The 22,534-nt window shown below is 47.9% G+C and overlaps 1 protein-coding gene across 1 annotated transcript; it reads right to left on the bottom strand.

Annotated features, from left to right (window-relative positions):
- Positions 1–1,654: 1,654 nt before the first annotated feature.
- Positions 1,655–21,975, bottom strand: LOC137536716 (scavenger receptor cysteine-rich domain-containing group B protein-like). The gene is made up of 3 exons (XM_068258941.1): positions 21,932–21,975; positions 19,861–20,172; positions 1,655–1,680 (listed from the first exon to the last, which is right to left on the bottom strand). The coding sequence occupies exons 2-3, from the start codon at positions 20,168–20,170 to the stop codon at positions 1,655–1,657; spliced, it is 336 nt and encodes a 111-aa protein (XP_068115042.1). The 5' UTR covers positions 20,171–20,172; positions 21,932–21,975.
- Positions 21,976–22,534: the final 559 nt, after the last annotated feature.

Consider the following 22,534-nt stretch of genomic DNA (forward strand, 5'->3'; position numbering starts at 1 on the left):
TTGAAATTCAATAGTATCAGAAACCTGAAGTTGATTTTATATAAAAAAGGACCACTATCACAAACAATTTTTAATATGTAAAATATATGTATTTGCATACATTTGAGGGCTGGTGCTTTTCAAAGCGCTAGCACTTTGAAAAGCGCTTGGCTAATGTATTTGTATGGGATGGATCACAACGTGGGTCCTGCAGCATTTTGGAGGCGATTAAGCCTCAATGTTAAGTATTGGAAAGTGGAAAATCGCTCTAAAAAAAATGCTAGATCAGAAAAATTTTCCAAGCTTTTTTTTTTTTTTTTTTTTACAAAAGCTGATCTCTTCCAAGTCAAAGTGTAGAAAAAGCATAAAATCACTACACAAAACGCTCCAAAAATCGCTAGGCACATGCCTGGAATCATTTTTAAATTTTGCTTTAAAAAAACGTTAAGGGATTACCACATATACTCAAGTATAAGCTGAGTTTTTGAGGCAAAAAAAGTGGCCCAAAAGTGGGCGTCTCGTGTTATACTCAAGTCATCATAAATTGATGTATGGAGCAAAAAAACAGCTACGCGATGAATGCCCCCCGCTACGTGATTGATGCTGCATGCTGTGTAACTGCTGTCACACCGGTTAGATTTGCAGCTTTGAAGTGTCCGAAGTGTGCTCTGTGTCCCCTCCCCCCCCACCTCCTCCCTCGAGTGTGGCAGCCGGGATCTCACCCCACAATGTCTATTGTTTCAGGCATATTCTGTCCATCCAGTGCGCCACCAGACCGGAATGTGTTGCAGCTTGTTTAGGTGTCCTTTGAATTCCATGAGTGTCCCCGTCAAAATCTGCAGAGTGGTGCAGATCCCGATCACATAGGAATCACATAGGTTGCATGTAGGGGGCAGACCTAGCGTCAGTGTAATGGGGAGGCGGCTGCAGTATGGGATTACTTGGCTTGGATGGGAGAGGAGAGAGAGAGAGAGAGACATCTAGTGGGGGGCATGGCACCGGGTGCCGCTAGTCTTTACCTTGGACCGTGTGGAATATCAAGGCTGCCATATTTATTTCCTCTTAAACAATACCAGTTGCCTGGTAGCCCTGCTGATCTATTTGTATGCAGTAGTGTCTGTATCACACCAGAAACAAGCATGCAATTAATCTTGTCAGATCTGACAATAATGTCAGAAACACCTTATCTGCTGCATGCTTGTTCAGGGTCTATGGCTTAAAGTATTAGAGGCAGAGAATCTGCTGTGTACTGTTGCTAGTAATGTCAGAGCTGAGGCTGGAAAGATCAGTGCCAGCTCAGATTTGCCAACTCCTATAGGGCTCGTTTCCACTGGAGCGGAAACCGCTCCGAATCCGCAGAGTTTCCCTGCAGGCAAATCGCGCGGGGAAACTCTGCCATAGGAAACTATGGCTGCGCCGGCCGAATTGCTTACCCTAGCGATTCGGCCAACACTGCCCACAGTTTTCGCGTGGGAGGCTAAAAATCCCATAGCCGTGCATGGCACGGCTTCTGGGATTCGCCTTCGTTCCAGCAGACCCGGAAGTGCCCCTGCACGTCTCACTGACGCGTGTGGCACAAGTGGAAACGGGCCCATACACACTAAAATGTAAACCCTAGCTTAAACGCATAAACTAGGTGCTCACTTCTTTAAAACCAGACAAATTACTGTATATATTATTTACCTGTAGGCTTGATTGAACCTATGAAAGCAAAAGAAGGAAAGAGAGCATTAGAGTTAGACATTTCTAAATAAATATAAAGAAATTAAATTATTAGCATATTTTTGTTATTACTGTCCAATTTCACACCCACACATGCACTGCATATGTAATAGAGTCTATATTTCCTCTTTAGACAGTTATTATAGATTAGTGGATACGATTCTGCCATAATTCCAATAGGAAAATAAAAACATGAATACAAAATGCATGGTGCTCTACAGAAGGCTGGACCCTTGCCTCTGTAGGCCGCCACAGAGGGTCTAAAGAGCACCAAGCTCTGCAGGCACTCCTCTATTATCCAGGAGCTATAATGTCCATGGCAATAATGACTCGTCTTATTATCTTTTGGGAGACATCTAAGTCATTTTCCATCAAAAAATTACTTGCGGTTTAAATAAAAGTAACTTTAAAGGGAAGGTTCAGGGAAGCTACGAAAAAAATAAAAATCCACGTCCACTTACCTGGGGCTTCCTCCAGCCCGTGGCAGGCAGGAGGTGCCCTCGGCAGGCTCAGAACTACTAAGCCTGCGCAGTACAGCCCGGAGGACGTCCGATGACGTCAGCGCGCCGGCGTGGAACGCATAATGGAGCGCAGAAGAAGCCCGACCTGGCCGCCGGCCTGGCCAGGTCGGGTCGGCCATCGGAGACCACCGGGATCCTGCGGAGCGGACCGCCGGCCTGGCCAGGTCGGGTCGGCCATCGGAGACCACCGGGAGCCTGCGGAGCGGCGCTGAGGGCACCTCCTGCCTGCCACGGGCTGGAGGAAGCCCCAGGTAAGTGGATGTGGATTTTTATTTGTTTCGTAGCTTCCCTGAACCTTCCCTTTAAGTCAAAATTTGCCAGGGGCAGGGCAGGAATTACCATAAGGCACTGTAGGCACGTGCCTAGAGGCGCCTGATGATGGAGAAGCGCCTCACTCCCCTCTCCCAGTGCATCCCTCCCTCCTTCCCTATGCAGAGTCTCGAGCAGAGCATAATGAGGTTACTCACCCTGCTCTCTTCATTTAACTGATGAGATCCCCTTCAGTTGGGGGCTCCTCCAGCTACTTAACTAGTTGCCGACTGCTCCACGCCAATTAGCGTGAGCAGTGCAGCAGCCCCAGGACCGCTCCACGAACAGTCTTCTATAGGGCTAGCAGCAGATTGTGCACAGGATGCGTGCGCATCTCCTGCTTCGGGGCAGAGCTCCACCCCGCCTTCAGTCTCCGAGCGGCAATCGCAATTCAGTCTCTGAGCGTTTAGCCATCCAATTACTTTGTACAGCGCTGCGATCCGCTGCAGTGCTGTACTGGGGACAGCCGTGTCACACAAGAGCAATCGGCTCTCATAGCCTGAAGCCTATTAGAGCCGATCGCGTGATTGATTGGCTGGCTGGGGGGAGGGAGGGAGGGGAATGAGTGAAAAAAAAGTTAAATGTATTTAAAAATCATTTAAATAAATATTGATTAAAAAAATCAAAAACAATGTGTGGGCGATCAGACCCCACCAACAGAGAGCTCTGTTGGTGGGGGGAAAAGGAGGGGGGAATCACTTGTGTGCTGTATTGTGCGGCCCTGCAGCTTTGCCTTAAAGCTGCAGTGGGCCAATTAAGTAAAAATGGCCTGGTCACTAGGGGGGGTTAACACCGCAGTCCTCAAGTGGTTAATAATGAGGGTACCTCTGGTTACCAAAAACAAAGGGGCAAGGGAAGTAAGGAAGAAGTGACAGCTGGGCCAGCCAGCGCACCTGTGGTGCTGTTCAGAGGGTGACTGCAGGTTCATGGAGGGTGAAGTCTAGGGTGCCAGGACATCTGTGCCTATAGGCTCCTGTGATGTAAATCCGGGCCTGGCCAGGGGTATGAATAATCATGGGCAGCACTATATATATATATATATATATATATATATATATATATATATATATATATATATATTGTGAAGTTTAGAGGGGGTCGCAGCCAGCACGCAGTACACAGATGTATAAAACAAAGTCCGTTTATTGTGCAGTAGAAATAAACAGCTTCAGTTCAGCAGTAATAAGTGGCAAATAACAGTTCAGCTTACTTCAGGCAGGGAACACACTACATGCGTTTTTGCGCGTTTTGCCGCGAACGGCAAAACGCGCACGATTTTAGAGGCTATTGAAAATAATAGCCTAGCTCGGGAAACGCTGCGCCGCATGCGTTTGTGCGCGTTTGCGTTCGCGTTTTTTTCCGCGTTTTGTAGCCGCACAGTTTTCTGCTTTTTTCCGCACATTGCATGACTACATGCCATGCAAACGCAGAAACGCAGAAACGCACGCGGAAAAACGCACGCGTTAGACGCGACCGCAAAACCCGACGGAAACCTGGGAAACGCAGGGGAAAACGGCCCTGCAAGTGTGTTCCCTGCCTCAGCTTGGTAAGATAAAGTCCAGCAGGTTCAAACAAAGTTCAGTTTTCATCAGGCCAACACCATACAAACAACAGAGCAGGGTATGGTTTGGCTTCCATCAAATACTCCAATATTCCTTGTCAGGAGATTTCCATACCATACATGCTACTCCTTCAACACCTCACCTCACACTGCTTGTGAGGCTGCTTCTTAAGCATAAATTTGCATCTCATCAATACCATAATTAGTGAGACTCAGCCCCACTGACAACCAGGTGTGTACCTAGGTGGGATGGGAAGGCCCGCCCTTCCTTCCCTCCCATCCCAGGAGTCCGGCCCTGAAAAGAAAAAAACAAGCAGCAACTGCTTGCTGCTAAAATCCGGACTCCCTTCCTAGGACCACACAGGGTTTTAAAGTGACCACAGTCCAAATACCGGGGAATTATACCTCCCATCTATTACCCAGCCCGATGGCCCCTACATATCCCCCCCCCCTCTGCCTCAACCCCGAGGCGGTGGAGGCACATAGACCCACTAAACAGTGGACTCGGGAAAGGGCATCAGCGTTCTGGTGCACTTTACCCGGCCTATGTTCCACCACATAGTTGAATTCCTGGAGAGAGAGAAACCACAGGGACACTCTTGCATTCGTTCCTTTGTTTCTTTTTATCCACGCTAGCAGGGCATGGTCAGAGATCAACCTAAACTTCCTAACCAATAAATAATAGCGCAGGGAGTCTAGGGCCCATTTTATGGCCAAGCATTCCCTCTCCACTACCGCATAGTTTCTCTCAGCGGCCGTCAGTTTCCGACTGAGAAAAACTATGGGATGTTCTTCTCCATCAATTACCTGTGACAGAACCGCCCCCAACCCAACATCTGAGGCATCTGTCTGCACTACGAATTCTCGAGTGAAATCGGGGGCTACCAGGACAGGGTGACTACATAATGCCGATTTCAGCTCCAAAAACGCTTTTTCTGTCTCTGCCGTCCACTGTATCATCACTGACTTCCGGCCCTTGGTCAAGTCAGTTAGGGGAGCTGCGAGGGTAGAAAAATTGGGAATGAACCGTCTGTAGTAGCCCACTATCCCCAAGAAAGCTCGAACCTGTTTCTTACTGATGGGGCGGGGCCAGTCCTGGATTGCCTCAATTTTGTTAACTTGGGGTTTTACCAACCCCCTTCCGACAATGTACCCCAAGTACTTTGCTTCCTCCATACCTAGGGCACATTTCTCGGGGTTCACTGTAAAACCCCCCTTCCTTAACGCATCCAGGACTGCTTGAACCTTGGGAAGGTGAGACTCCCAGTCTGAACTGAAAATTACGATGTCGTCTAAGTAGACTGACGCGTATCTTTGGTGTGGACGCAACATTCTGTCCATGACTCTCTGAAATGTGGCCGGGGCGGTCTGTAACCCAAACGGCATTCTTTTATACTGAAAATGGCCCTCAGGTGTGGAAAATGCCGTTTTCTCTCTGGCTTCTTTGGCCAAGGGTATTTGCCAATACCCTTTGGTCAGGTCTAATGTGGTTATGTAGCGGGCTGGACCTAACCTTTCTATCAATTGATCCACACGGGGCATGGGATAACCATCAAATTTGGAAATTTCATTTAATTTCCGGAAATCGTTACAGAATCGCAGAGTTCCGTTTGGCTTGGGTACCAACACGATCGGGCTTGACCATTCACACTGCGACTCTTCAATGACGTCTAATTCTAACATGCGCTTCACTTCCTGTGACACCGCCTTTCTGCGGGCCTCCGGGATACGATAGGGCCTGACAAACACTTTAGCCCTAGGCTCAGTAACAATGTTGTGCTCCACCATACCCGTGAGTCCAGGCAAATCCGAAAATATCCCCTTGTTTCTCTGAAGAAACTCTTTTACTTGTTGGACCTGGGATTTGGACAGAGTGGGGGCTATTTTCACATCCTCAATGCTTATTTGGGGTACAACACTCACACCCACCCTAACCGGAGCGGTCTCTCTCTCTTTCCAGGGTTTTAACAGATTGACGTGATACAGTTGATAGGGTTTCCGTCTCCCTGGCTGATGTACCTTATAATTCACTTCCCCCACTTTTTCAACGATCTCGAAGGGACCGTGCCACCTGGCCAAGAATTTACTCTCCACGGTTGGGATCAATACTGCCACTCTATCCCCCACCTGGAACTGCCTGATTTTCGCGGAGCGGTTGTATACCCGACTCTGCGCTTCTTGGGCTGCCAGTAAGTGTTCCTTGACAAGGGGCATCACCTTGGCAATGCGTTCTTGCAGCTGGGAAACATGTTCCACCACACTCTTGTGAGGACTGGACTCACTTTCCCAGGTTTCTTTGACCACGTCAAGCAACCCTCGAGGTCTGCGCCCATATACCAGTTCAAATGGTGAAAAACCTGTGGAGGCTTGAGGTACCTCCCGAACAGCAAACATCACTGCCGGCAATAAACAGTCCCAATCTTTTCCGTCCCTTTGAACCACTCTTTTTAACATCATTTTTAAAAAATTTATTAAACCGTTCAACCAGGCCATCGGTCTGAGGGTGATAAACCGAGGTTCTCATCTGTTTAATCTGGAACAGTTTACATACATCAGCCATCACTTTAGACATAAACGGGGTTCCTTGATCCGTAAGGATTTCCCTAGGAAAACCCGTCCGAGTGAACATATTAAACAATTCTCGGGCGATAGCTTTGGACGTGGGTTTTCTTAACGGAAAGGCTTCCGGGTAGCGAGTGGCATAGTCGAGGATGACAAGGATATATTGGTGCCCCCTGGCAGACTTTACCAGTGGCCCCACTATATCCATGGCAATGCGCTCGAATGGCACCTCGATTATTGGCAAGGGCACCAAAGGGCTTCGAAAATGGGACACTGGCGCGGTTAACTGACAGGTGGGGCAAGAAGCGCAGTAATTCTTTACTTCGGCCTTTAACCCAGGCCAGTAAAACCTGTCAGTTATCCGCGCCTCCGTTTTCTCGGCACCCAGGTGACCTCCCAATACTTCATTGTGAGCCAAGTCTAGTACCATCCTCCGAAACTCCTGAGGCACTAGCAGCTGTTCAACAACCTCTTCTCTGACCTTTGCAACCCGATATAACACATCCCCATGAACTGAAAAATGAGGGAATCTCTCCTCTGCCCCAGGTTCCTGGGGAACTCCATTTACAACAGATACCTGTTGCAGTGCTGGGCGTAATGGAAAAAGCTACGCTTACGGATCATTACGCGTAATTTTACGCTATTACGCATTACGAAATTATGCTTACGGCGTAGACATTCAATTACGGTACATGTCTGTAATTACGCATAGACCTTACGCAATTACGCGTAAGAATACCGTAATTCAGGTTGTTACGTTATAGGCTTACGCGTAAAATCCTACTAGCAATTAATGCGTAAGGTCATGCTGCCAAGCGGAAAAGTTGACACATGGATCAATGTTAGGTAGACGCCGACTTTAAGTGTTAATAGCAAAGCCCCCTTAATTGCTAAGAACCTCAAATTTGGAGAATATATTAAGGAGATCAGAAGGAATAAGATGAAATTTTTTTTTTTCAAAAAGACCTTATAGTTTTTGAAAAAATCGATGTTAAAGTTTCAAAGGAAAAATATATACATTTAAAAACCCGCCGATTTAACGGTTAATAGCAAAGCCTGCTTAAAATTTAGGAACACCAAATTCACAGGATATATTAAGTGGATCAGTGGGAATAAGAGGAAAAAAAATTTTTTCAAAAAGACCTTATAGTTTTTGAGAAAATCGATTTTTAAGTTTCAAGGGCAAAAATGTCTTTTAAATGCGGAAAATGTCAGTTTTATTTGCACAGGTAACAATAGTGTTTTATTTTCATAGATTCCCCCAAGTGGGAAGAGTTTTACTTACTTCGTTCTGAGTGTGGGAAATATAAAAAAAAAACGACGTGGGGTCCCCCCTCCCAGACCTCTTTAACCCCTTGTCCCCCATGCAGACTGGGATATCTAGAATGCGGAGCACCGGCCGCGTGGGGCTCCGCACCCTGACTATACCAGCCCGCATGGTCCATGGATTGGGGGGTCTCGGAAGGGGAGGGGCAGCCAAGCTTTCCCCTCCCCCTCCGAGCCCTTGTCCAATCCAAGGACAAGGGGCTCTTCTCCACCTCCGATGGGCGGTGGAGGTGGAGGCCGCGATTTCCTGGGGGGGGGGGGGGTGGTTCATGGTGGCATCTGGGAGACCCCTTTAAAAAGGGGTCCCCCAGATGCCCACCCCCCCTCCCAGGAGAAATGAGTATAGAGGTACTTGTACCCCTTACCCATTTCCTTTAAGAGTTAAAAGTAAATAAACACACAAACACATAGAAAAAGTATTTTAATTGAACAAAAAACATAACCACGAAAAAAGTCCTTTAACCACTTTCGGATTTCCCAGACGCATAACTACGCCCCTATTGACTTAATGAGCGGATCAGGGGCGTTGATAAACGCCCCTGCCGCTATTGTGCTGTGCGGACACGATCGCGCGCGCTCCCGCGCCCCCCTGCTCCCGCGCGCTCCCGCACTCCCGCCCGCGGGTGCGCGCCCCCGTGCGTGCACATGCGCGTGCACCAGCTTCATTTATCTCTGGGTGGGATTGATGAATGGGAGTAATTACTCCCATCACCAATCAGATGCCTGTAACCATGAATGAGCACTGCTATAAGCCAATAGCAGTGCTCATTCATTTGTGAGGTTTACAAACAATGTTGCCAGCACTTAAGAAGATACAGTTACCTTGTAATCACTCCTGAGAGGATTACAAGGTAACTGGATCTTCTTTACTTGTATTCTGACTGCCACCTAGTGGATTTTATAAATAAACCAGGACTTATAAATAAATATACCAGGACTATATACCCCTGATCTACCCTGATCAACCCTGATCAACCCTGATCTAATCCTAGCCTCCCTTGCTTTTTTTTATGGTTGGAAATATAGAAATAGTGTATCTTTTCATTTTTTTCTCTTTTTTCTTTTTAAAATGCATAGAGAATAACATTATTACTAAAATAAAATATCACCCTTGAAAAGCCTAATTTGTGGCGAAAAAAACAAGCTATAGATCATTCACATGTGATGAGTAGCAATAAAGTTATCAGTGAATGAATGGGAGGAGCGCTGAAATGTAAAAGTTGTTTTGGTTTTAAGGGAAGAAAACCTGTGATCCTGAAGTGGTTAATATTCTTAATTAACCATTAATACTTACCTGTCCCTTTAAAAGCCAGTTCCCACGCAATATCCTCGGAAATATACTAATCAGTTACAATGTAACAAAGTTGTTACAATGTAACAACTTTGTTACTTTGTAACACCACTGCACCCGACGTCACTCGCCGCTCACCCGCCAGCCGCCGCATACACTCTAAGTCCCCGCCGGCTCCCGCCGTCCACTCCGCCCACACCTGTCACCCATATACATGCTGGCACCCATTGGTGCCAGCATGTATATAGGTGACATGTGGGAGAGGCGGGGAGGGCAGCGGAGCCGGCGAGGACTTAGCGTCCTAAACCCGACAGAGCTCTGAGCTATATAGCTCAGAGCTCTCGAAAGCATCTTTGTATTTGGGCTCCAAGGAGCCCCATTGGTCCTTAGCAGACCAATGGGGTTCCTTCAAATCAGAAGGAACCCCATTGGTCTGCTAAGGACCAATGGGGCTCCTTGGAACCCAAATACAAAGATGCTTTCGAGAGCTCTGAGCTATATAGCTCAGAGCTCTGTCGGGTTTAAGACGCTAAGTCCTCGCCGGCTCCGCTGCCCTCCCCGCCTCTCCCACATGTCACCTATATACATGCTGGCACCCATGGGTGCCAGCATGTATATGGGTGACAGGTGTGGGCGGAGTGGACGGCGGGAGGTCTGGGAGGGGGGACCCCACGTCGTTTTTTTTTAATATTAAATAAAACACTATTGTTACCTGTGCAAAAAAAACTGACATTTTCCGCATTTAAAAGACATTTTTGCCCTTGAAACTTAAAAATCGATTTTCTCAAAAACTATAAGGTCTTTTTGAAAAAAGAAATTTCCTCTTATTCCCACTGATCCACTTAATATATCCTGTGAATTTGGTGTTCCTAAATTTTAAGCAGGCTTTGCTATTAACCGTTAAAGTTGGCGGGTTTTTAAATGTATATATTTTTCCTTTGAAACTTTAACATCGATTTTCTCAAAAACTATAAGGTCTTTTTGAAAAAAAAATGTTTCCTCTTATTCCTTCTGATCTCCTTAATATATTCTCCAAATTTGAGGCTCTTAGCACTTAAGGGGGCTTTGTTATTAACCCTTAAAGTCGGCGGCTTTTTTATATTATACGGGAGCGTAATATTACGCAATTACGGCAGACTGTGTAATTTCAATGGGAGTTTACTGTCTTACGCGTAATTTGTTACGCGTAATAACGTAACCTACGGTCTACGCGTAATTAATTACGCATAATACCGTAACCTTACACGTAACGCTTACGGTGCATTTGTAGTGAATTACGATGCGTAATTACCCAGCACTGACCTGTTGTCTCGCATGGGATAACGTTGGATCCCACATCTGCGCAGTGATAAACAACCCTTTTGACACATCCAGGTCAGGGAGCATAGATGGGGGGGAAGATTCCTCATCATCCTCGCCCAACATAACTTGTAATGGGGAATCATCCCCCCCCCCCCACCTCAGTAACCTGCTCAGGGTCCCGACAAGGATGGTCAGTTCCAATTTCATCAATTTGCAACATTACATCATCATTTTGCAATAATACAGGATCATTTTGCAATACATTTTCTGCAACATTTGTATCCAGACTTGGTGCATCAAGTTCTTTGGTAGGGGGAGGAGGGGCTAAGTTATTATCAGAGTCTTTAAATAACTTCCCTTTTACACTCTCCCACAGTACCCAAAACAGTGGAAAGTCTCGACCCAATATTACTTGACACATTAGGTTTCTTACCACTCCGACGTCGTGAGTAATTGTCCCACATTCCGTTGAAATAGACACTGGCACCACAGGATAAGTCTTTGTGTCTCCATGGATACACACTACCTTAAGCGGCTTTAGCACAGTGTCAATTGTTCCAATCAGATCAGCGTGCACCATGGTTACCATACTGCCTGAGTCCAGCAAGGCTTTGGCAGGTACCTGGTTCACACTGACGGGACACACAAAACTCTCCTGGCACTCTGCCAGGCATACCTCCTGGGCAAAAAAGGACACTCTCCGTAGTACGTCACACTGCATGGGTTCCTCCTGCAGTGGACACTGGGCTCTGGTATGGCCCCAGGCAGAACATCTCCAACACTGGATCGCCCCTCCCTTCCGAGGTGTAGCCATAGCAGGTGGCAACCCCTGAGCGGCTTTTGGGAATACTTCCCTATTTCTGGTGATGCTGGTTGCGGGGTTCCATGAAGCACCCTTTCCGGAGTCCGGGAACCTTGCAACACGGGGTAAGTTGGGGCCCGCCTGGCCCTTTGGAGAGAGTAGATTTTCCACTACGTTATATCTCTCCACCAACTTCACCAGCTGCTCCGCTTTTTTGGGGTCTGCATGACTGACCCAGCGCTGTAGACCCACTGGCAAGGCACGCAGAAAACGATCCAGCACGAATCGCTCCACCATCTCAGGCCCGGTAAGTACCTCTGGTTGCAGCCACTTTGTCGCCAGTTGGATGAGGTCATACATCTGTGATCTGGCTGGATGATCCATCCGGTATTGCCAGCTGTACACCCTCTGTGCCCGGATAGAGTTGGGCCGAACGGTTCGCCGGCGAACGTGGTTCGCGCGAACTTAGGTGGTTCGCGTGCGGGTACCGCACGCGAACCTTTTGCGGAAGAAGTTCGGTTCGCCCCATAATGCACCTGAGGGTCAACTTTGACCCTCTACATCACAGTCAGCAGGCCCAGTGTAGCCAATTAGGCTACACTAGCCCCTGGAGCCCCACCCCCCCTTATATAAGGCAGGCAGCGGCGGCCATTACGGCCACTCGTGTGCCTGCATTAGTGAGAGTAGGGCGAGCTGCTGCAGTCTCTCATATAGGGAAAGATTAGTTAGGCTTAACTTCTTCCTGGCTGCATACCTGTTCTGTTCAGTGAGCCCTCAGCCCACTGCATACCTGTTCAGTGATCCTGCCACTGCATACCTGTTCAGTGATCCTGCCACAGCATACCTGTTCTGTTCAGTGAGCCCTCAGCCCACTGCATACCTGTACTGTGATCCTGCCACTGCATACCTGTTCAGTGATCCTGCCACAGCATACCTGTTCTGTTCAGTGAGCCCTCAGCCCACTGCATACCTGTTCAGTGATCCTGCCACTGCATACCTGTTCAGTGATCCTGCCACAGCATACCTGTTCTGTTCAGTGAGCCCTCAGCCCACTGCATACCTGTTCAGTGATCCTGCCACTGCATACCTGTTCAGTGATCCTGCCACAGCATACCTGTTCTGTTCAGTGAGCCCTCAGCCCACTGCATACCTGTTCAGTGATCCTGCCACTGCATACCTGTTCAGTGATCCTGCCACAGCATACCTGTTCTGTTCAGTGAGCCCTCAGCCCACTGCATACCTGTACTGTGATCCTGCCACTGCATACCTGTTCAGTGATCCTGCCACAGCATACCTGTTCTGTTCAGTGAGCCCTCAGCCCACTGCATACCTGTTCAGTGATCCTGCCACTGCATACCTGTTCAGTGATCCTGCCACAGCATACCTGTTCTGTTCAGTGAGCCCTCAGCCCACTGCATACCTGTACTGTGATCCTGCCACTGCATACCTGTTCAGTGATCCTGCCACAGCATACCTGTTCTGTTCAGTGAGCCCTCAGCCCACTGCATACCTGTTCAGTGATCCTGCCACTGTATACCTGTTCTGTGAACCCGCCACTGTATACCTGTTCTGTTCAGTGGACCCGCCACTGTATACCTGTTCTGTGAACCCGCCACTGTATACCTGTTCTGTTCAGTGGACCCGCCACTGTATACCTGTTCTGTGAACCCGCCACTGTATACCTGTTCTGTTCAGTGGACCCGCCACTGTATACCTGTTCTGTGAACCCGCCAGGGCCGCCACTGTATACCTGTTCTGTTCAGTGGACCCGCCACTGTATACCTGTTCTGTGAACCCGCCACTGTATACCTGTTCTGTTCAGTGGACCCGCCACTGTATACCTGTTCTGTGAACCCGCCAGGGCCGCCACTGTATACCTGTTCTGTTCAGTGGACCCGCCACTGTATACCTGTTTAGTGAACACGCCACTGCATACCTGTTGTGTTCAGTGAACCCGCCACTGTATACCTGTACTGTTCAGTGAACCCACCGCATCAGTGCGCATACCTGTGCAGTTAAGTGAACCCACCTACCTACGTGAGTGCACGCAGTGTGATATACCACTCCGTGCATACCCGATATGGACAAAACAGGTAGAGGAAGAGGAAGAGGTAGTGGCAGAGGCAGAGGAAGGCCACCCGGCAGGTCTGCGCGAGGTCGTGTAAATGTAATTTCGTGTGGACCTGGCCCACAGTACAGTGCTCGGAAGAAGGCACGTCCCATCACCTCCCAAGATTGTCAGGACGTGGTTGAGTATTTAGCGACACAGAACACCTCATCTTGCTCAGCCACCAGCGCTACTACTAGCACCACTTCCGCTGCATTTGACACTTCGCAAGAATTATTTAGTGGTGGTGAAATCACTGATGCACAGCCATTGTTACAGCCAGATGAATTTTCACCAGCTCATATGTCTGCGTTACGCGACAACACTATGGATGTAACGTGTAAGGAGGATGAAGGACCTACACATTTTGATTTTTCTGAGGCAAGCGAAGCTGGGCAGGATGATTACGATGATGACGATGATAGGGATCCTCTGTATGTTCCCAATAGAGGAGATGAAGAGGGGGACAGTTCAGAGGGGGAGTCAGAGAGTAGTAGGAGGAGAGAAGTTGCTGAAAGAAGCTGGGGCAGCTCTTCGTCAGAAACAGCTGGTGGCAGAGTCCGGCACCATGTATCGCCACCTATGTACAGCCAGCCAACTTGCCCTTCAGCATCAGCTGCTGAGGTCCCCATAGTGCCCACATCCCAGGGTGGCTCAGCGGTGTGGAAATTTTTCAATGTGTGTGCCTCAGATCGGACCAAAGCCATCTGTTCGCTCTGCCAAAAAAAATTGAGCCGTGGAAAGGCCAACACTCACGTAGGGACAAGTGCCTTACGAAGGCACCTGGAGAAAAGGCACAAACAGCAATGGGATGGCCACCTGAGCAAAAGCAGCAGCAGCACACAAAATAAAAGTCACCCTCCTTCTCCTCTTCCTCCTTCAGGTGCATCATCTGCTTATGCCGCTTTCTCCCTTGCACCTTCACAGGCACCCTCCTCCACTCCGCCTCTGCCCTTGAGCGGTTCCTGCTCCTCTGCCCACAGCAGCAGTCAGGTGTCCGTGAAGGAAATGTTTGAGCGGAAGAAGCCACTTTTGGCCAGTCACCCCCTTGCCCGGCGTCTGACAGCTGGCGTGGCGGAACTGTTAGCTCGCCAGCTGTTACCATACCGGCTGGTGGACTCTGAGGCCTTCCGTAAATTTGTGGCCATCGGAACACCGCAGTGGAAGATGCCAGGCCGCACTTATTTTTCCAGAAAGGCCATACCCCAACTGCACCGTGAAGTTGAGAGGCAAGTGGTGTCATCTCTTGCGAAGAGCGTTGGGTCAAGGGTACACCTGACCACGGATGCCTGGTCTGCCAAGCACGGGCAGGGCCGCTACATTACCTACACAGCCCATTGGGTGAACCTGGTGGTGAACGATGGCAAGCAGAAAGCGGCGGACCAAATTGTGACACCTCCACGGCTTGCAGGCAGGCCTCCTGCCACCTCCTCTCCTCCTGCTACATGCTCTTCGCTGTCCTCCTCCTCCTCCTTGGCTGAGTGGCAGTTCTCCTCTCCAGCTACACAGCCCCAGCTCCGCAGGGCCTATGCTGCATGCCAGGTACGACGGTGTCACGCCATCTTAGACATGGCTTGTCTCAAAGCGGAGAGTCACACTGGAGCAGCTCTCCTGGCTGCTCTTAAGAAACAGGTGGATGAGTGGCTGACCCCGCACCACCTGGAGATAGGCAACGTGGTGTGCGACAACGGCAGCAATCTGCTTGCCGCTTTGCATATGGGGAAGCTGACACACATACCCTGCATGGCACATGTCATGAATCTAGTGGTTCAAAGATTTGTGGCAAAGTACCCTGGCTTAGCGGATGTCCTGAAGCAGGCCAGGAAGTTCTGTGGGCATTTGAGGCGCTCTTACACAGCCATGGCACGATTTGCAGAAATTCAGCGTAAAAACAACATGCCGGTGAGACGCCTCATTTGCGATAGCCCCACTCGCTGGAACTCGACCCTCCTCATGTTCTCCCGCCTGCTAGAACAGAAGAAAGCCGTCACCCAGTACCTCTACAACTGGAGTAGAACGAAACAGTCTGGGAAGATGGGGATGTTCTGGCCCGACAACTGGACAATGATGAAAAATGCATGCAGGCTCATGCGGCCGTTTGAGGAGGTGACCAACCTGGTGAGCCGCAGTGAGGGCACCATCAGCGACTTAATTCCCTACGCGTACTTCTTGGAGCGTGCTGTGCGTAGAGTGGCGGATGAAGCTGCGAATGAGCGTGACCAGGAACCGTTACGGCAGGAACAGGCATGGGACCAATTTTCATCAGACCCAGCTGTTTCCTCAACACCTGCGGCAGCACAGAGGGGGGAGGAGGAGGAAGAAGAGAGGTCATGTGCAGAAGATGAGTCAGACTCAGAGGATGATGAGCAAGGTGTTTCTTTGGGGGGGGAGGAGGAGGAAGAGGAGGAGGGGACAGCGGCAGGAGAACAACCGCAGCAGGCGTCGCAGGGGGCTTGTGCTGCGCAACCTTCCCGTGGTATTGTTCGCGGCTGGGGGGAGGAGGTTGACTTACCTGACGTCACTGAGGAAGAGCAAGAGGAGATGGAGGGTACTGGATCCGACTTTGTGCAGATGTCGTCTTTTATGCTGTCCTGCCTGTTGAGGGACCCCCGTATAAAAAACCTCAAGGGGAATGAGCTGTACTGGGTGGCCACACTACTAGACCCTCGGTACAGGCACAAAGTGGCGGACCTGTTACCAACTCACCGGAAGGTGGAAAGGATGCAGCACATGCAGAACCAGCTGTCAACTATGCTTTACAATGCCTTTAAGGGTGATGTGACGGCACAACGCCAGCAAGGTACCACTGCCACTAATCCTCCTCCCGTGTCCACGCAGTCAAAGACAGGACGCTCCAGCGATCTCATGGTGATGTCGGACATGCGGACGTTCTTTAGTCCAACGCCTCGCCATAGCCCTTCCGGATCCACCCTCCACCAACGCCTGGAACGGCAGGTAGCCGACTACCTGGCCTTAAGTGTGGATGTAGACACTGCTGTGAACAGCGATGAGGAACCCTTGAACTACTGGGTGCGCAGGCTTGACCTGTGGCCAGAGCTGTCCCAATTTGCCATCCAACTTCTCTCCTGCCCTGCCGCAAGCGTCCTCTCAGAAAGGACCTTCAGCGCAGCTGGAGGCATTGTCACAGAGAAGAGAAGTCGCCTAAGTCACAAAAGTGTTAAGTACCTCACCTTTATCAAAATGAATGAGGCATGGATCCCGGAGGGCTGCTGCCCGCCCCAAGACTAAGTCAGTCCCCGCACATACAGCATCTCTGCCTGCACGCCGTGTGACTGGCTGCCTGGCCTGCCCCAAGAAGACTAAGTCGCTCCCAGTCCCTCCACACAGCATGTCTGCCTGCAGGCCGCTTGACTACCTTCTCCGCCACCACCAACAGGGTCCGGGACTCCAGGCGGATTGCTGAATTTTTGAGGCCGCTGCTAGCAGCGGCCGCTGTAATAATTTTTCGGGTGCGTGTACATGACTGCCTAATTTTTCTGGCTGCACTGCGGGCAGCTGCAACAACAAAAGAAAAGGCATGTACATGCGCCCATTCCCCTTCGTGATCATTACCTTGCCGTGGTGAAGGGGCTTGCGTATCACAATGGAGCAATGACCGGCGCCTAGATGAGTGTCTCGGGGGGCACACCCACGATAATAAGGTCGTTGCCTCATTGTGGTCAGACCAAATTTGATCAGCTGGACAGTCACTGTTCTGTCATTCAGCTACATCAGCCAGGTGACCATATGGGCTGTAAAGCCACCAAAACCTGCACTCTCGCCATGGTGCGCGCACCAGTCCAGCACGGCCGTCACTACACAAACAGCTGTTTGCGGTGCGTTACACGATGAGTTTGGTGTGTCAGTGTGAAGCAGTACCTTAATTACACTACCTGATTGATGTATACACATGCAAGATGTTTGAAAGCAAGCACTTTAGGCCTGTCATTTAACATTCAATGTGATTTCTGCCCTTAAAACGCTGCTTTGCGTCAAATCCAGATTTTTCCCGGGGACTTTTGGCATCTATCCCACTCCGCCATCCCCCCCTCCAGGTGTTAGACCCCTTGAAACATCTTTTCCATCACTTTTGTGGCCAGCATAATTATTTTTTTTTTTCAAAGTTCGCATCCCCATTGAAGTCTATTGCGGTTCGCGAACTTTAACGCGAACCGAACCTTTCGCGAAAGTTCGCGAACCCGGTTCGCGAACCTAAAATCGGAGGTTCGGCCCAACTCTATGCCCGGACCGCTGTTGTTACACCTAGTCGGGCCAGGATCTCTGCCTGTAGTCGATCATAGTCGAGGGCGTCTGCAGCGTTGAGATCGTAGTAGGCCTTCTGGGGTTCTCCCGTCAGGAACGGTGCAAGGATACCAGCCCATTTGTCTTTCGGCCATCCTTCCCGCTCTGCTGTCCTTTCGAACGTTTTCAGAAAGGCTTCCACATCATCTGTGGGGGTTAGTTTCTGCAGAAAGTGACTGGCTATCACCATCGCCTGGTTGCTAGGGGCAGCTCCTGCTGTCTCTCTCCCCTGGGCCAGTTTCTGCACCACCTCAAGCAGGATTTTGGCTTGCGCTTCTGAGGCCTCTCGCAGGGCTTCCGCGGCTTGCTGTTGAGTCACCATACTCGCCTGCTGAGACACCATACTCTGCTGTAGCTGCACAGTGGCTAAGGCCATTTGTTTCAGCACTTCCTCCATCATGCATACAAGGAGACTGGCCCTTTAAATGTCACTTTTTAAACTGAACTTTTTCTTTTCCTGCAGTGCTGCGCTGCCCGCATCCGAGCACCAGTTGTGAAGTTTAGAGGGGGTCGCAGCCAGCACGCAGTACACAGATGTATAAAACAAAGTCCGTTTATTGTGCAGTAGAAATAAACAGCTTCAGTTCAGCAGTAATAAGTGGAAAATAACAGTTCAGCTTACTTCAGCTTGGTAAGATAAAGTCCAGCAGGTTCAAACAAAGTTCAGTTTTCATCAGGCCAACACCATACAAACAACAGAGCAGGTATGGTTTGGCTTCCATCAAATACTCCAATATTCCTTGTCAGGAGATTTCCATAGCATACATGCTACTCCTTCAACACCTCACCTCACACTGCTTGTGAGGCTGCTTCTTAAGCATAAATTTGCATCTCATTAATACCATAATTAGTGAGACTCAGCCCCACTGACAACCAGGTGTGTACCTAGGTGGGATGGGAAGGCCCGCCCTTCCTTCCCTCCCATCCCAGGAGTCCGGCCCTGAAAAGAAAAAACCAAGCAGCAACTGCTTGCTGCTAAAATCCGGACTCCCTTCCTAGGACCACGCAGGGTTTTAAAGTGACCACAGTCCAAATACCGGGGAAATATACCTCCCATCTATTACCCAGCCCCGATGGCCCCTACAATATATATATATATATATATATATATATATATATATATATTTATATATCATATATACTGTATATATATATATTATATACACTACCTCACAAAAGTGAATACACCTGTCACATTTTGTGAATATTATATCTTTTTATGGGACAACATTAAAAATATGACACGCTCTTAGGCTCCCTGCACACTGCATGCGATGTTGATTCCGCTTTTTAATCGGTTTTTACATCTGAGTCCGATTTTTAATCTTTACTGCATGCTGCATTTTTTTATCTGTTTTTCTGTTGAATGTATTCAGGGAAAATCGGAATTCAAAATCGGAATCGGAAGCGGAATCAGAATCGGAAAACAGATTTGCAGTGTGCAGAGAGCCTTACTATCCTAAGGGATAGGCTGCCTTATTTACATCCAAGCCACTGAATGGCCAGGGCATCTACTCTAGATTTCGGCCACTGGCTTACATCCAGCCTACTGATAGGACAATGAAACAGCAGTTGGACACTGACATAATTGTACTTTTTTAAGATCTTTTTCTGTTAACAAGCATCAAATTAACTCATTTATAAATGTACTAGAAACTGATGGGCCAACATTACTAAACAAATCCCCTCTCCTAGTTATGTGCAGAGATTACAGTAAGCTGACATAAAGATAGAAAAGATGAATATATTAGCTATGCTTAAAATTAATTTAATGTTACTAAATATTTTAAAGCCCAAGTCCAAGAATTTTCCTAGTGGGCTTAATAAATAAGTGTAGCAGCCAACCCCAAACTATTACCAGAAGACAATTCAGTGTGTTGTGATGACTCGAGGCTAATCCCTAACACTGAGGAGCAACAGCATGGCCACATGACTGCTTGTTTCCGCTATAGAGGTATTTAGAAACGTTTTCTATATATATATGTATGTATAGAGAGAGAGAGAGAGAGAGAGAGAGAGAGAGAGTTTATGTTGACTGATGCACAAGATACAGTATACAGAGGATGGTTGATTTACCTGAGCAGGTGACAAAAGCATCCTTATGGTGACCATAGCTGGGCACATTATACTGTCTGTGTAGGCAATTCCACAAAAACTCTTCATCTCCTATACATTGCACACCATTCACAATGATCAGTCCACGTCCTAGGCCGAAATCAGATCTTCCACTGGGTGAGATGGCATTGCCACAGCCTAGTTGGCGGCATACAACCTGCGCATCAGGAAGATCCCAATAGTCATCACACACTCTTCCCCAATGTCCATCATAGAACATTTCCACTCGGCCAGCACATGAGTTTCCTGAACCAACCAGCCTCAGAGCCATTTCTGGTACAACAAAGAAGAGAAAACATCATAATCCTAACATAAACATACAGTATGTGTGAAACTATATGCAGGTTTTCAACGGCAGCTAGACTTCCAGTCATGCAAGCTCTTTATGATAAAAGATCTTTCCAAAAATGTGCAAATCTATATTGTCTGAGAATTTAGTGGCCTGACCTGTAAAAAAAAAAAAATTAACAAAAAAACGTTAAGACACCGCAATGGTCCTGACAAGTTGCACCGCGGGTTATCGCTGTGGTACAACCAAATCAGTGAGGCATACTTTCCATTGAAAGTAAGCCTCAGTTACGGGGTTACCATGCGCAATGCACTGCAACTCTTGCGGTGCTGCGTCAGGACCAACCACAGCACACCGCAATGCAATCAGTGTGATAACTCCATAGGGCTATCATCACTACAACTGTAATGGAATGCGACCGTTTTGGTCGACGTGACAGACCACATGAAGTGTAAAAGAGGCCTTAAAGAAACCCAAGCCTAGTGATTGTTCAGACAACCACTTTGATTGACACTGCTGGTGATAAAACAGTCATACTGTCATTTCTGAATAAGAAAAAGGTCAGATTTGGTGATGATTATTTGAGGTCTATAGGCACCTTAAAGGGAACCTGAAGCAAGTAAAATTATATAAAATAAACACATGACGTAGCTGCAAATGAATATTACATACTTACCTCACTGTCAGTTCCTCTCAGAAGCTCACCATATTCTTCTTACAGTGATTCCTTCCAGTTCTGACAATATTTTGTCAGAACTGAAATATGCCAGTTGCTGTCAGTTATATATCAGCAGCTGTCAGTTACAACTGAACGTGCAAGGTTATGACTTTCGTGAAAATAATATAATGAATAAAATTGCCCATTTAATCTTTACAATATTAATTTATAAATTATTTAGTGTATGTAAATCTCTACCATGATTTACATTCTGAAATATAAAACATCTTCAGTACTGTCATGTGCAGCTCTGTGGAATGTTCATTTACTGAGAATTCCGAAGCTAGTGTGAACGATACCTGGTCTCCCAAAATGCTCTGGGCGGAGGGGAATTCTGCATAGCTAAAAAGCCTAGGCTAAACATTAGGATTACATACCAATATACAGCAATATAAAGATAAAGGAAGTAATATAACCTGGAGCCCATATTTCCTTGGGCTTGATGATCTGCGCAGCTTAATGAAAGGAGCGAAAGCTCAGTGCACGCTATGCTGCGGTAGTTCTGCGTAGTGTGCGCTGGTAACTTACGCACGCTCCTTGTAACTAATGGCCACTCTACTCTCAGTTTATTCCACAGTGCAGCAGTTAGGCAGATAACAATGTAACACAAGGTTCTGAGATCTGTCACAGCACAAATGGACTTAAACTTTCCAGCAACTCTCCCAATATCTCCCAATATCAAAGTCAGCCTGTGGCCAGAGAAAGCTGTATTCAAACACTGTTACATTACAATAGGAATTATTGTACCATTGCTAAGTGCCTGTATTATATCTCTGCAGTCCCATCTTTCTACTGGTCATGATTTATATAGCAACCCACATGTCTGTACATTTCAGTTGGTTTCAGTGTGGTGTGGCATGAGAAAGGATGTGTGGGTATCTTCTCCGAACCAGGAGGATCAAGTAATTTCCTAAATGCTGTTTGATTGTATAACTAACTACAGGTTTCCTACGGGTTTGTTTTAACATCAGTGGTGGTGTTGGTATACATTTTTGTAAAAGTATACATTAAAAAAAAAATCTTACCTGTTTTAATTGTTGTGGAGTTTATTAACAAAGGTGTTGAAGGAGCTGTTTTAGTGGTAGATGCTGCAATTGACAGTGCTGCATTGGTTGTCAAAGTTCCTGATGCAGTGGCATTTTCTACTGTTGATACTGGTGTGCCAGTAATAGTACCTGTAGGGGTAGTCAGATCTTCATTGGTTCTCGATACTGTAAAGGTAGTTAATACTATGTTAGTAGTTGATGCTCCAGAAAGTGGATGCAGGTACTGTGGTGGTAGTCAGTGCTGCAGTACTTGTTGATGCTGTCTAAGGTGCTTGCTGTGGTGCTTGTCAATGCTGTGGTGGTTCTTTATGCACAGGTGCTTATTGATGCTAGGGTGTCAGCTAATGATGGGATGGTTGTTAATGCTTGGGGAGTTGTTGGGGCTGTAGTGGTAGTTTAGCTACTGTGGTAGCTGAGTGGTTCTACAGTGATAGTAGTTGGTGCTAAGATGGTAGTTGGCACTACAGTATTGCTGATGCTGCATAGAGATGGGCAAATATCAGCTGTTCGTGCCCGCGTCGGACGGCGAACACATGGCGTGTTCGACCCGCCCCCTATACGTCATCATTGAGCTAAACTTTG

Source organism: Hyperolius riggenbachi, chromosome 10 (genome assembly GCF_040937935.1).
Source record: "Hyperolius riggenbachi isolate aHypRig1 chromosome 10, aHypRig1.pri, whole genome shotgun sequence".
NCBI classification, from domain to species: Eukaryota; Metazoa; Chordata; class Amphibia; order Anura; family Hyperoliidae; genus Hyperolius; species Hyperolius riggenbachi.

Bases quoted from the DNA above. Each gene is read 5' to 3' on its own strand.
- LOC137536716 (XM_068258941.1), bottom strand. From the start codon at position 20,170: ATGGCTCTGAGGCTGGTTGGTTCAGGAAACTCATGTGCTGGCCGAGTG. The intron at 1,681-19,860 runs GTAAATCAACCA...TTGCTTTCATAG, and splicing joins TGCTTTTGTCACCTGCTCAG to GTTCAATCAAGCCTACAGGT.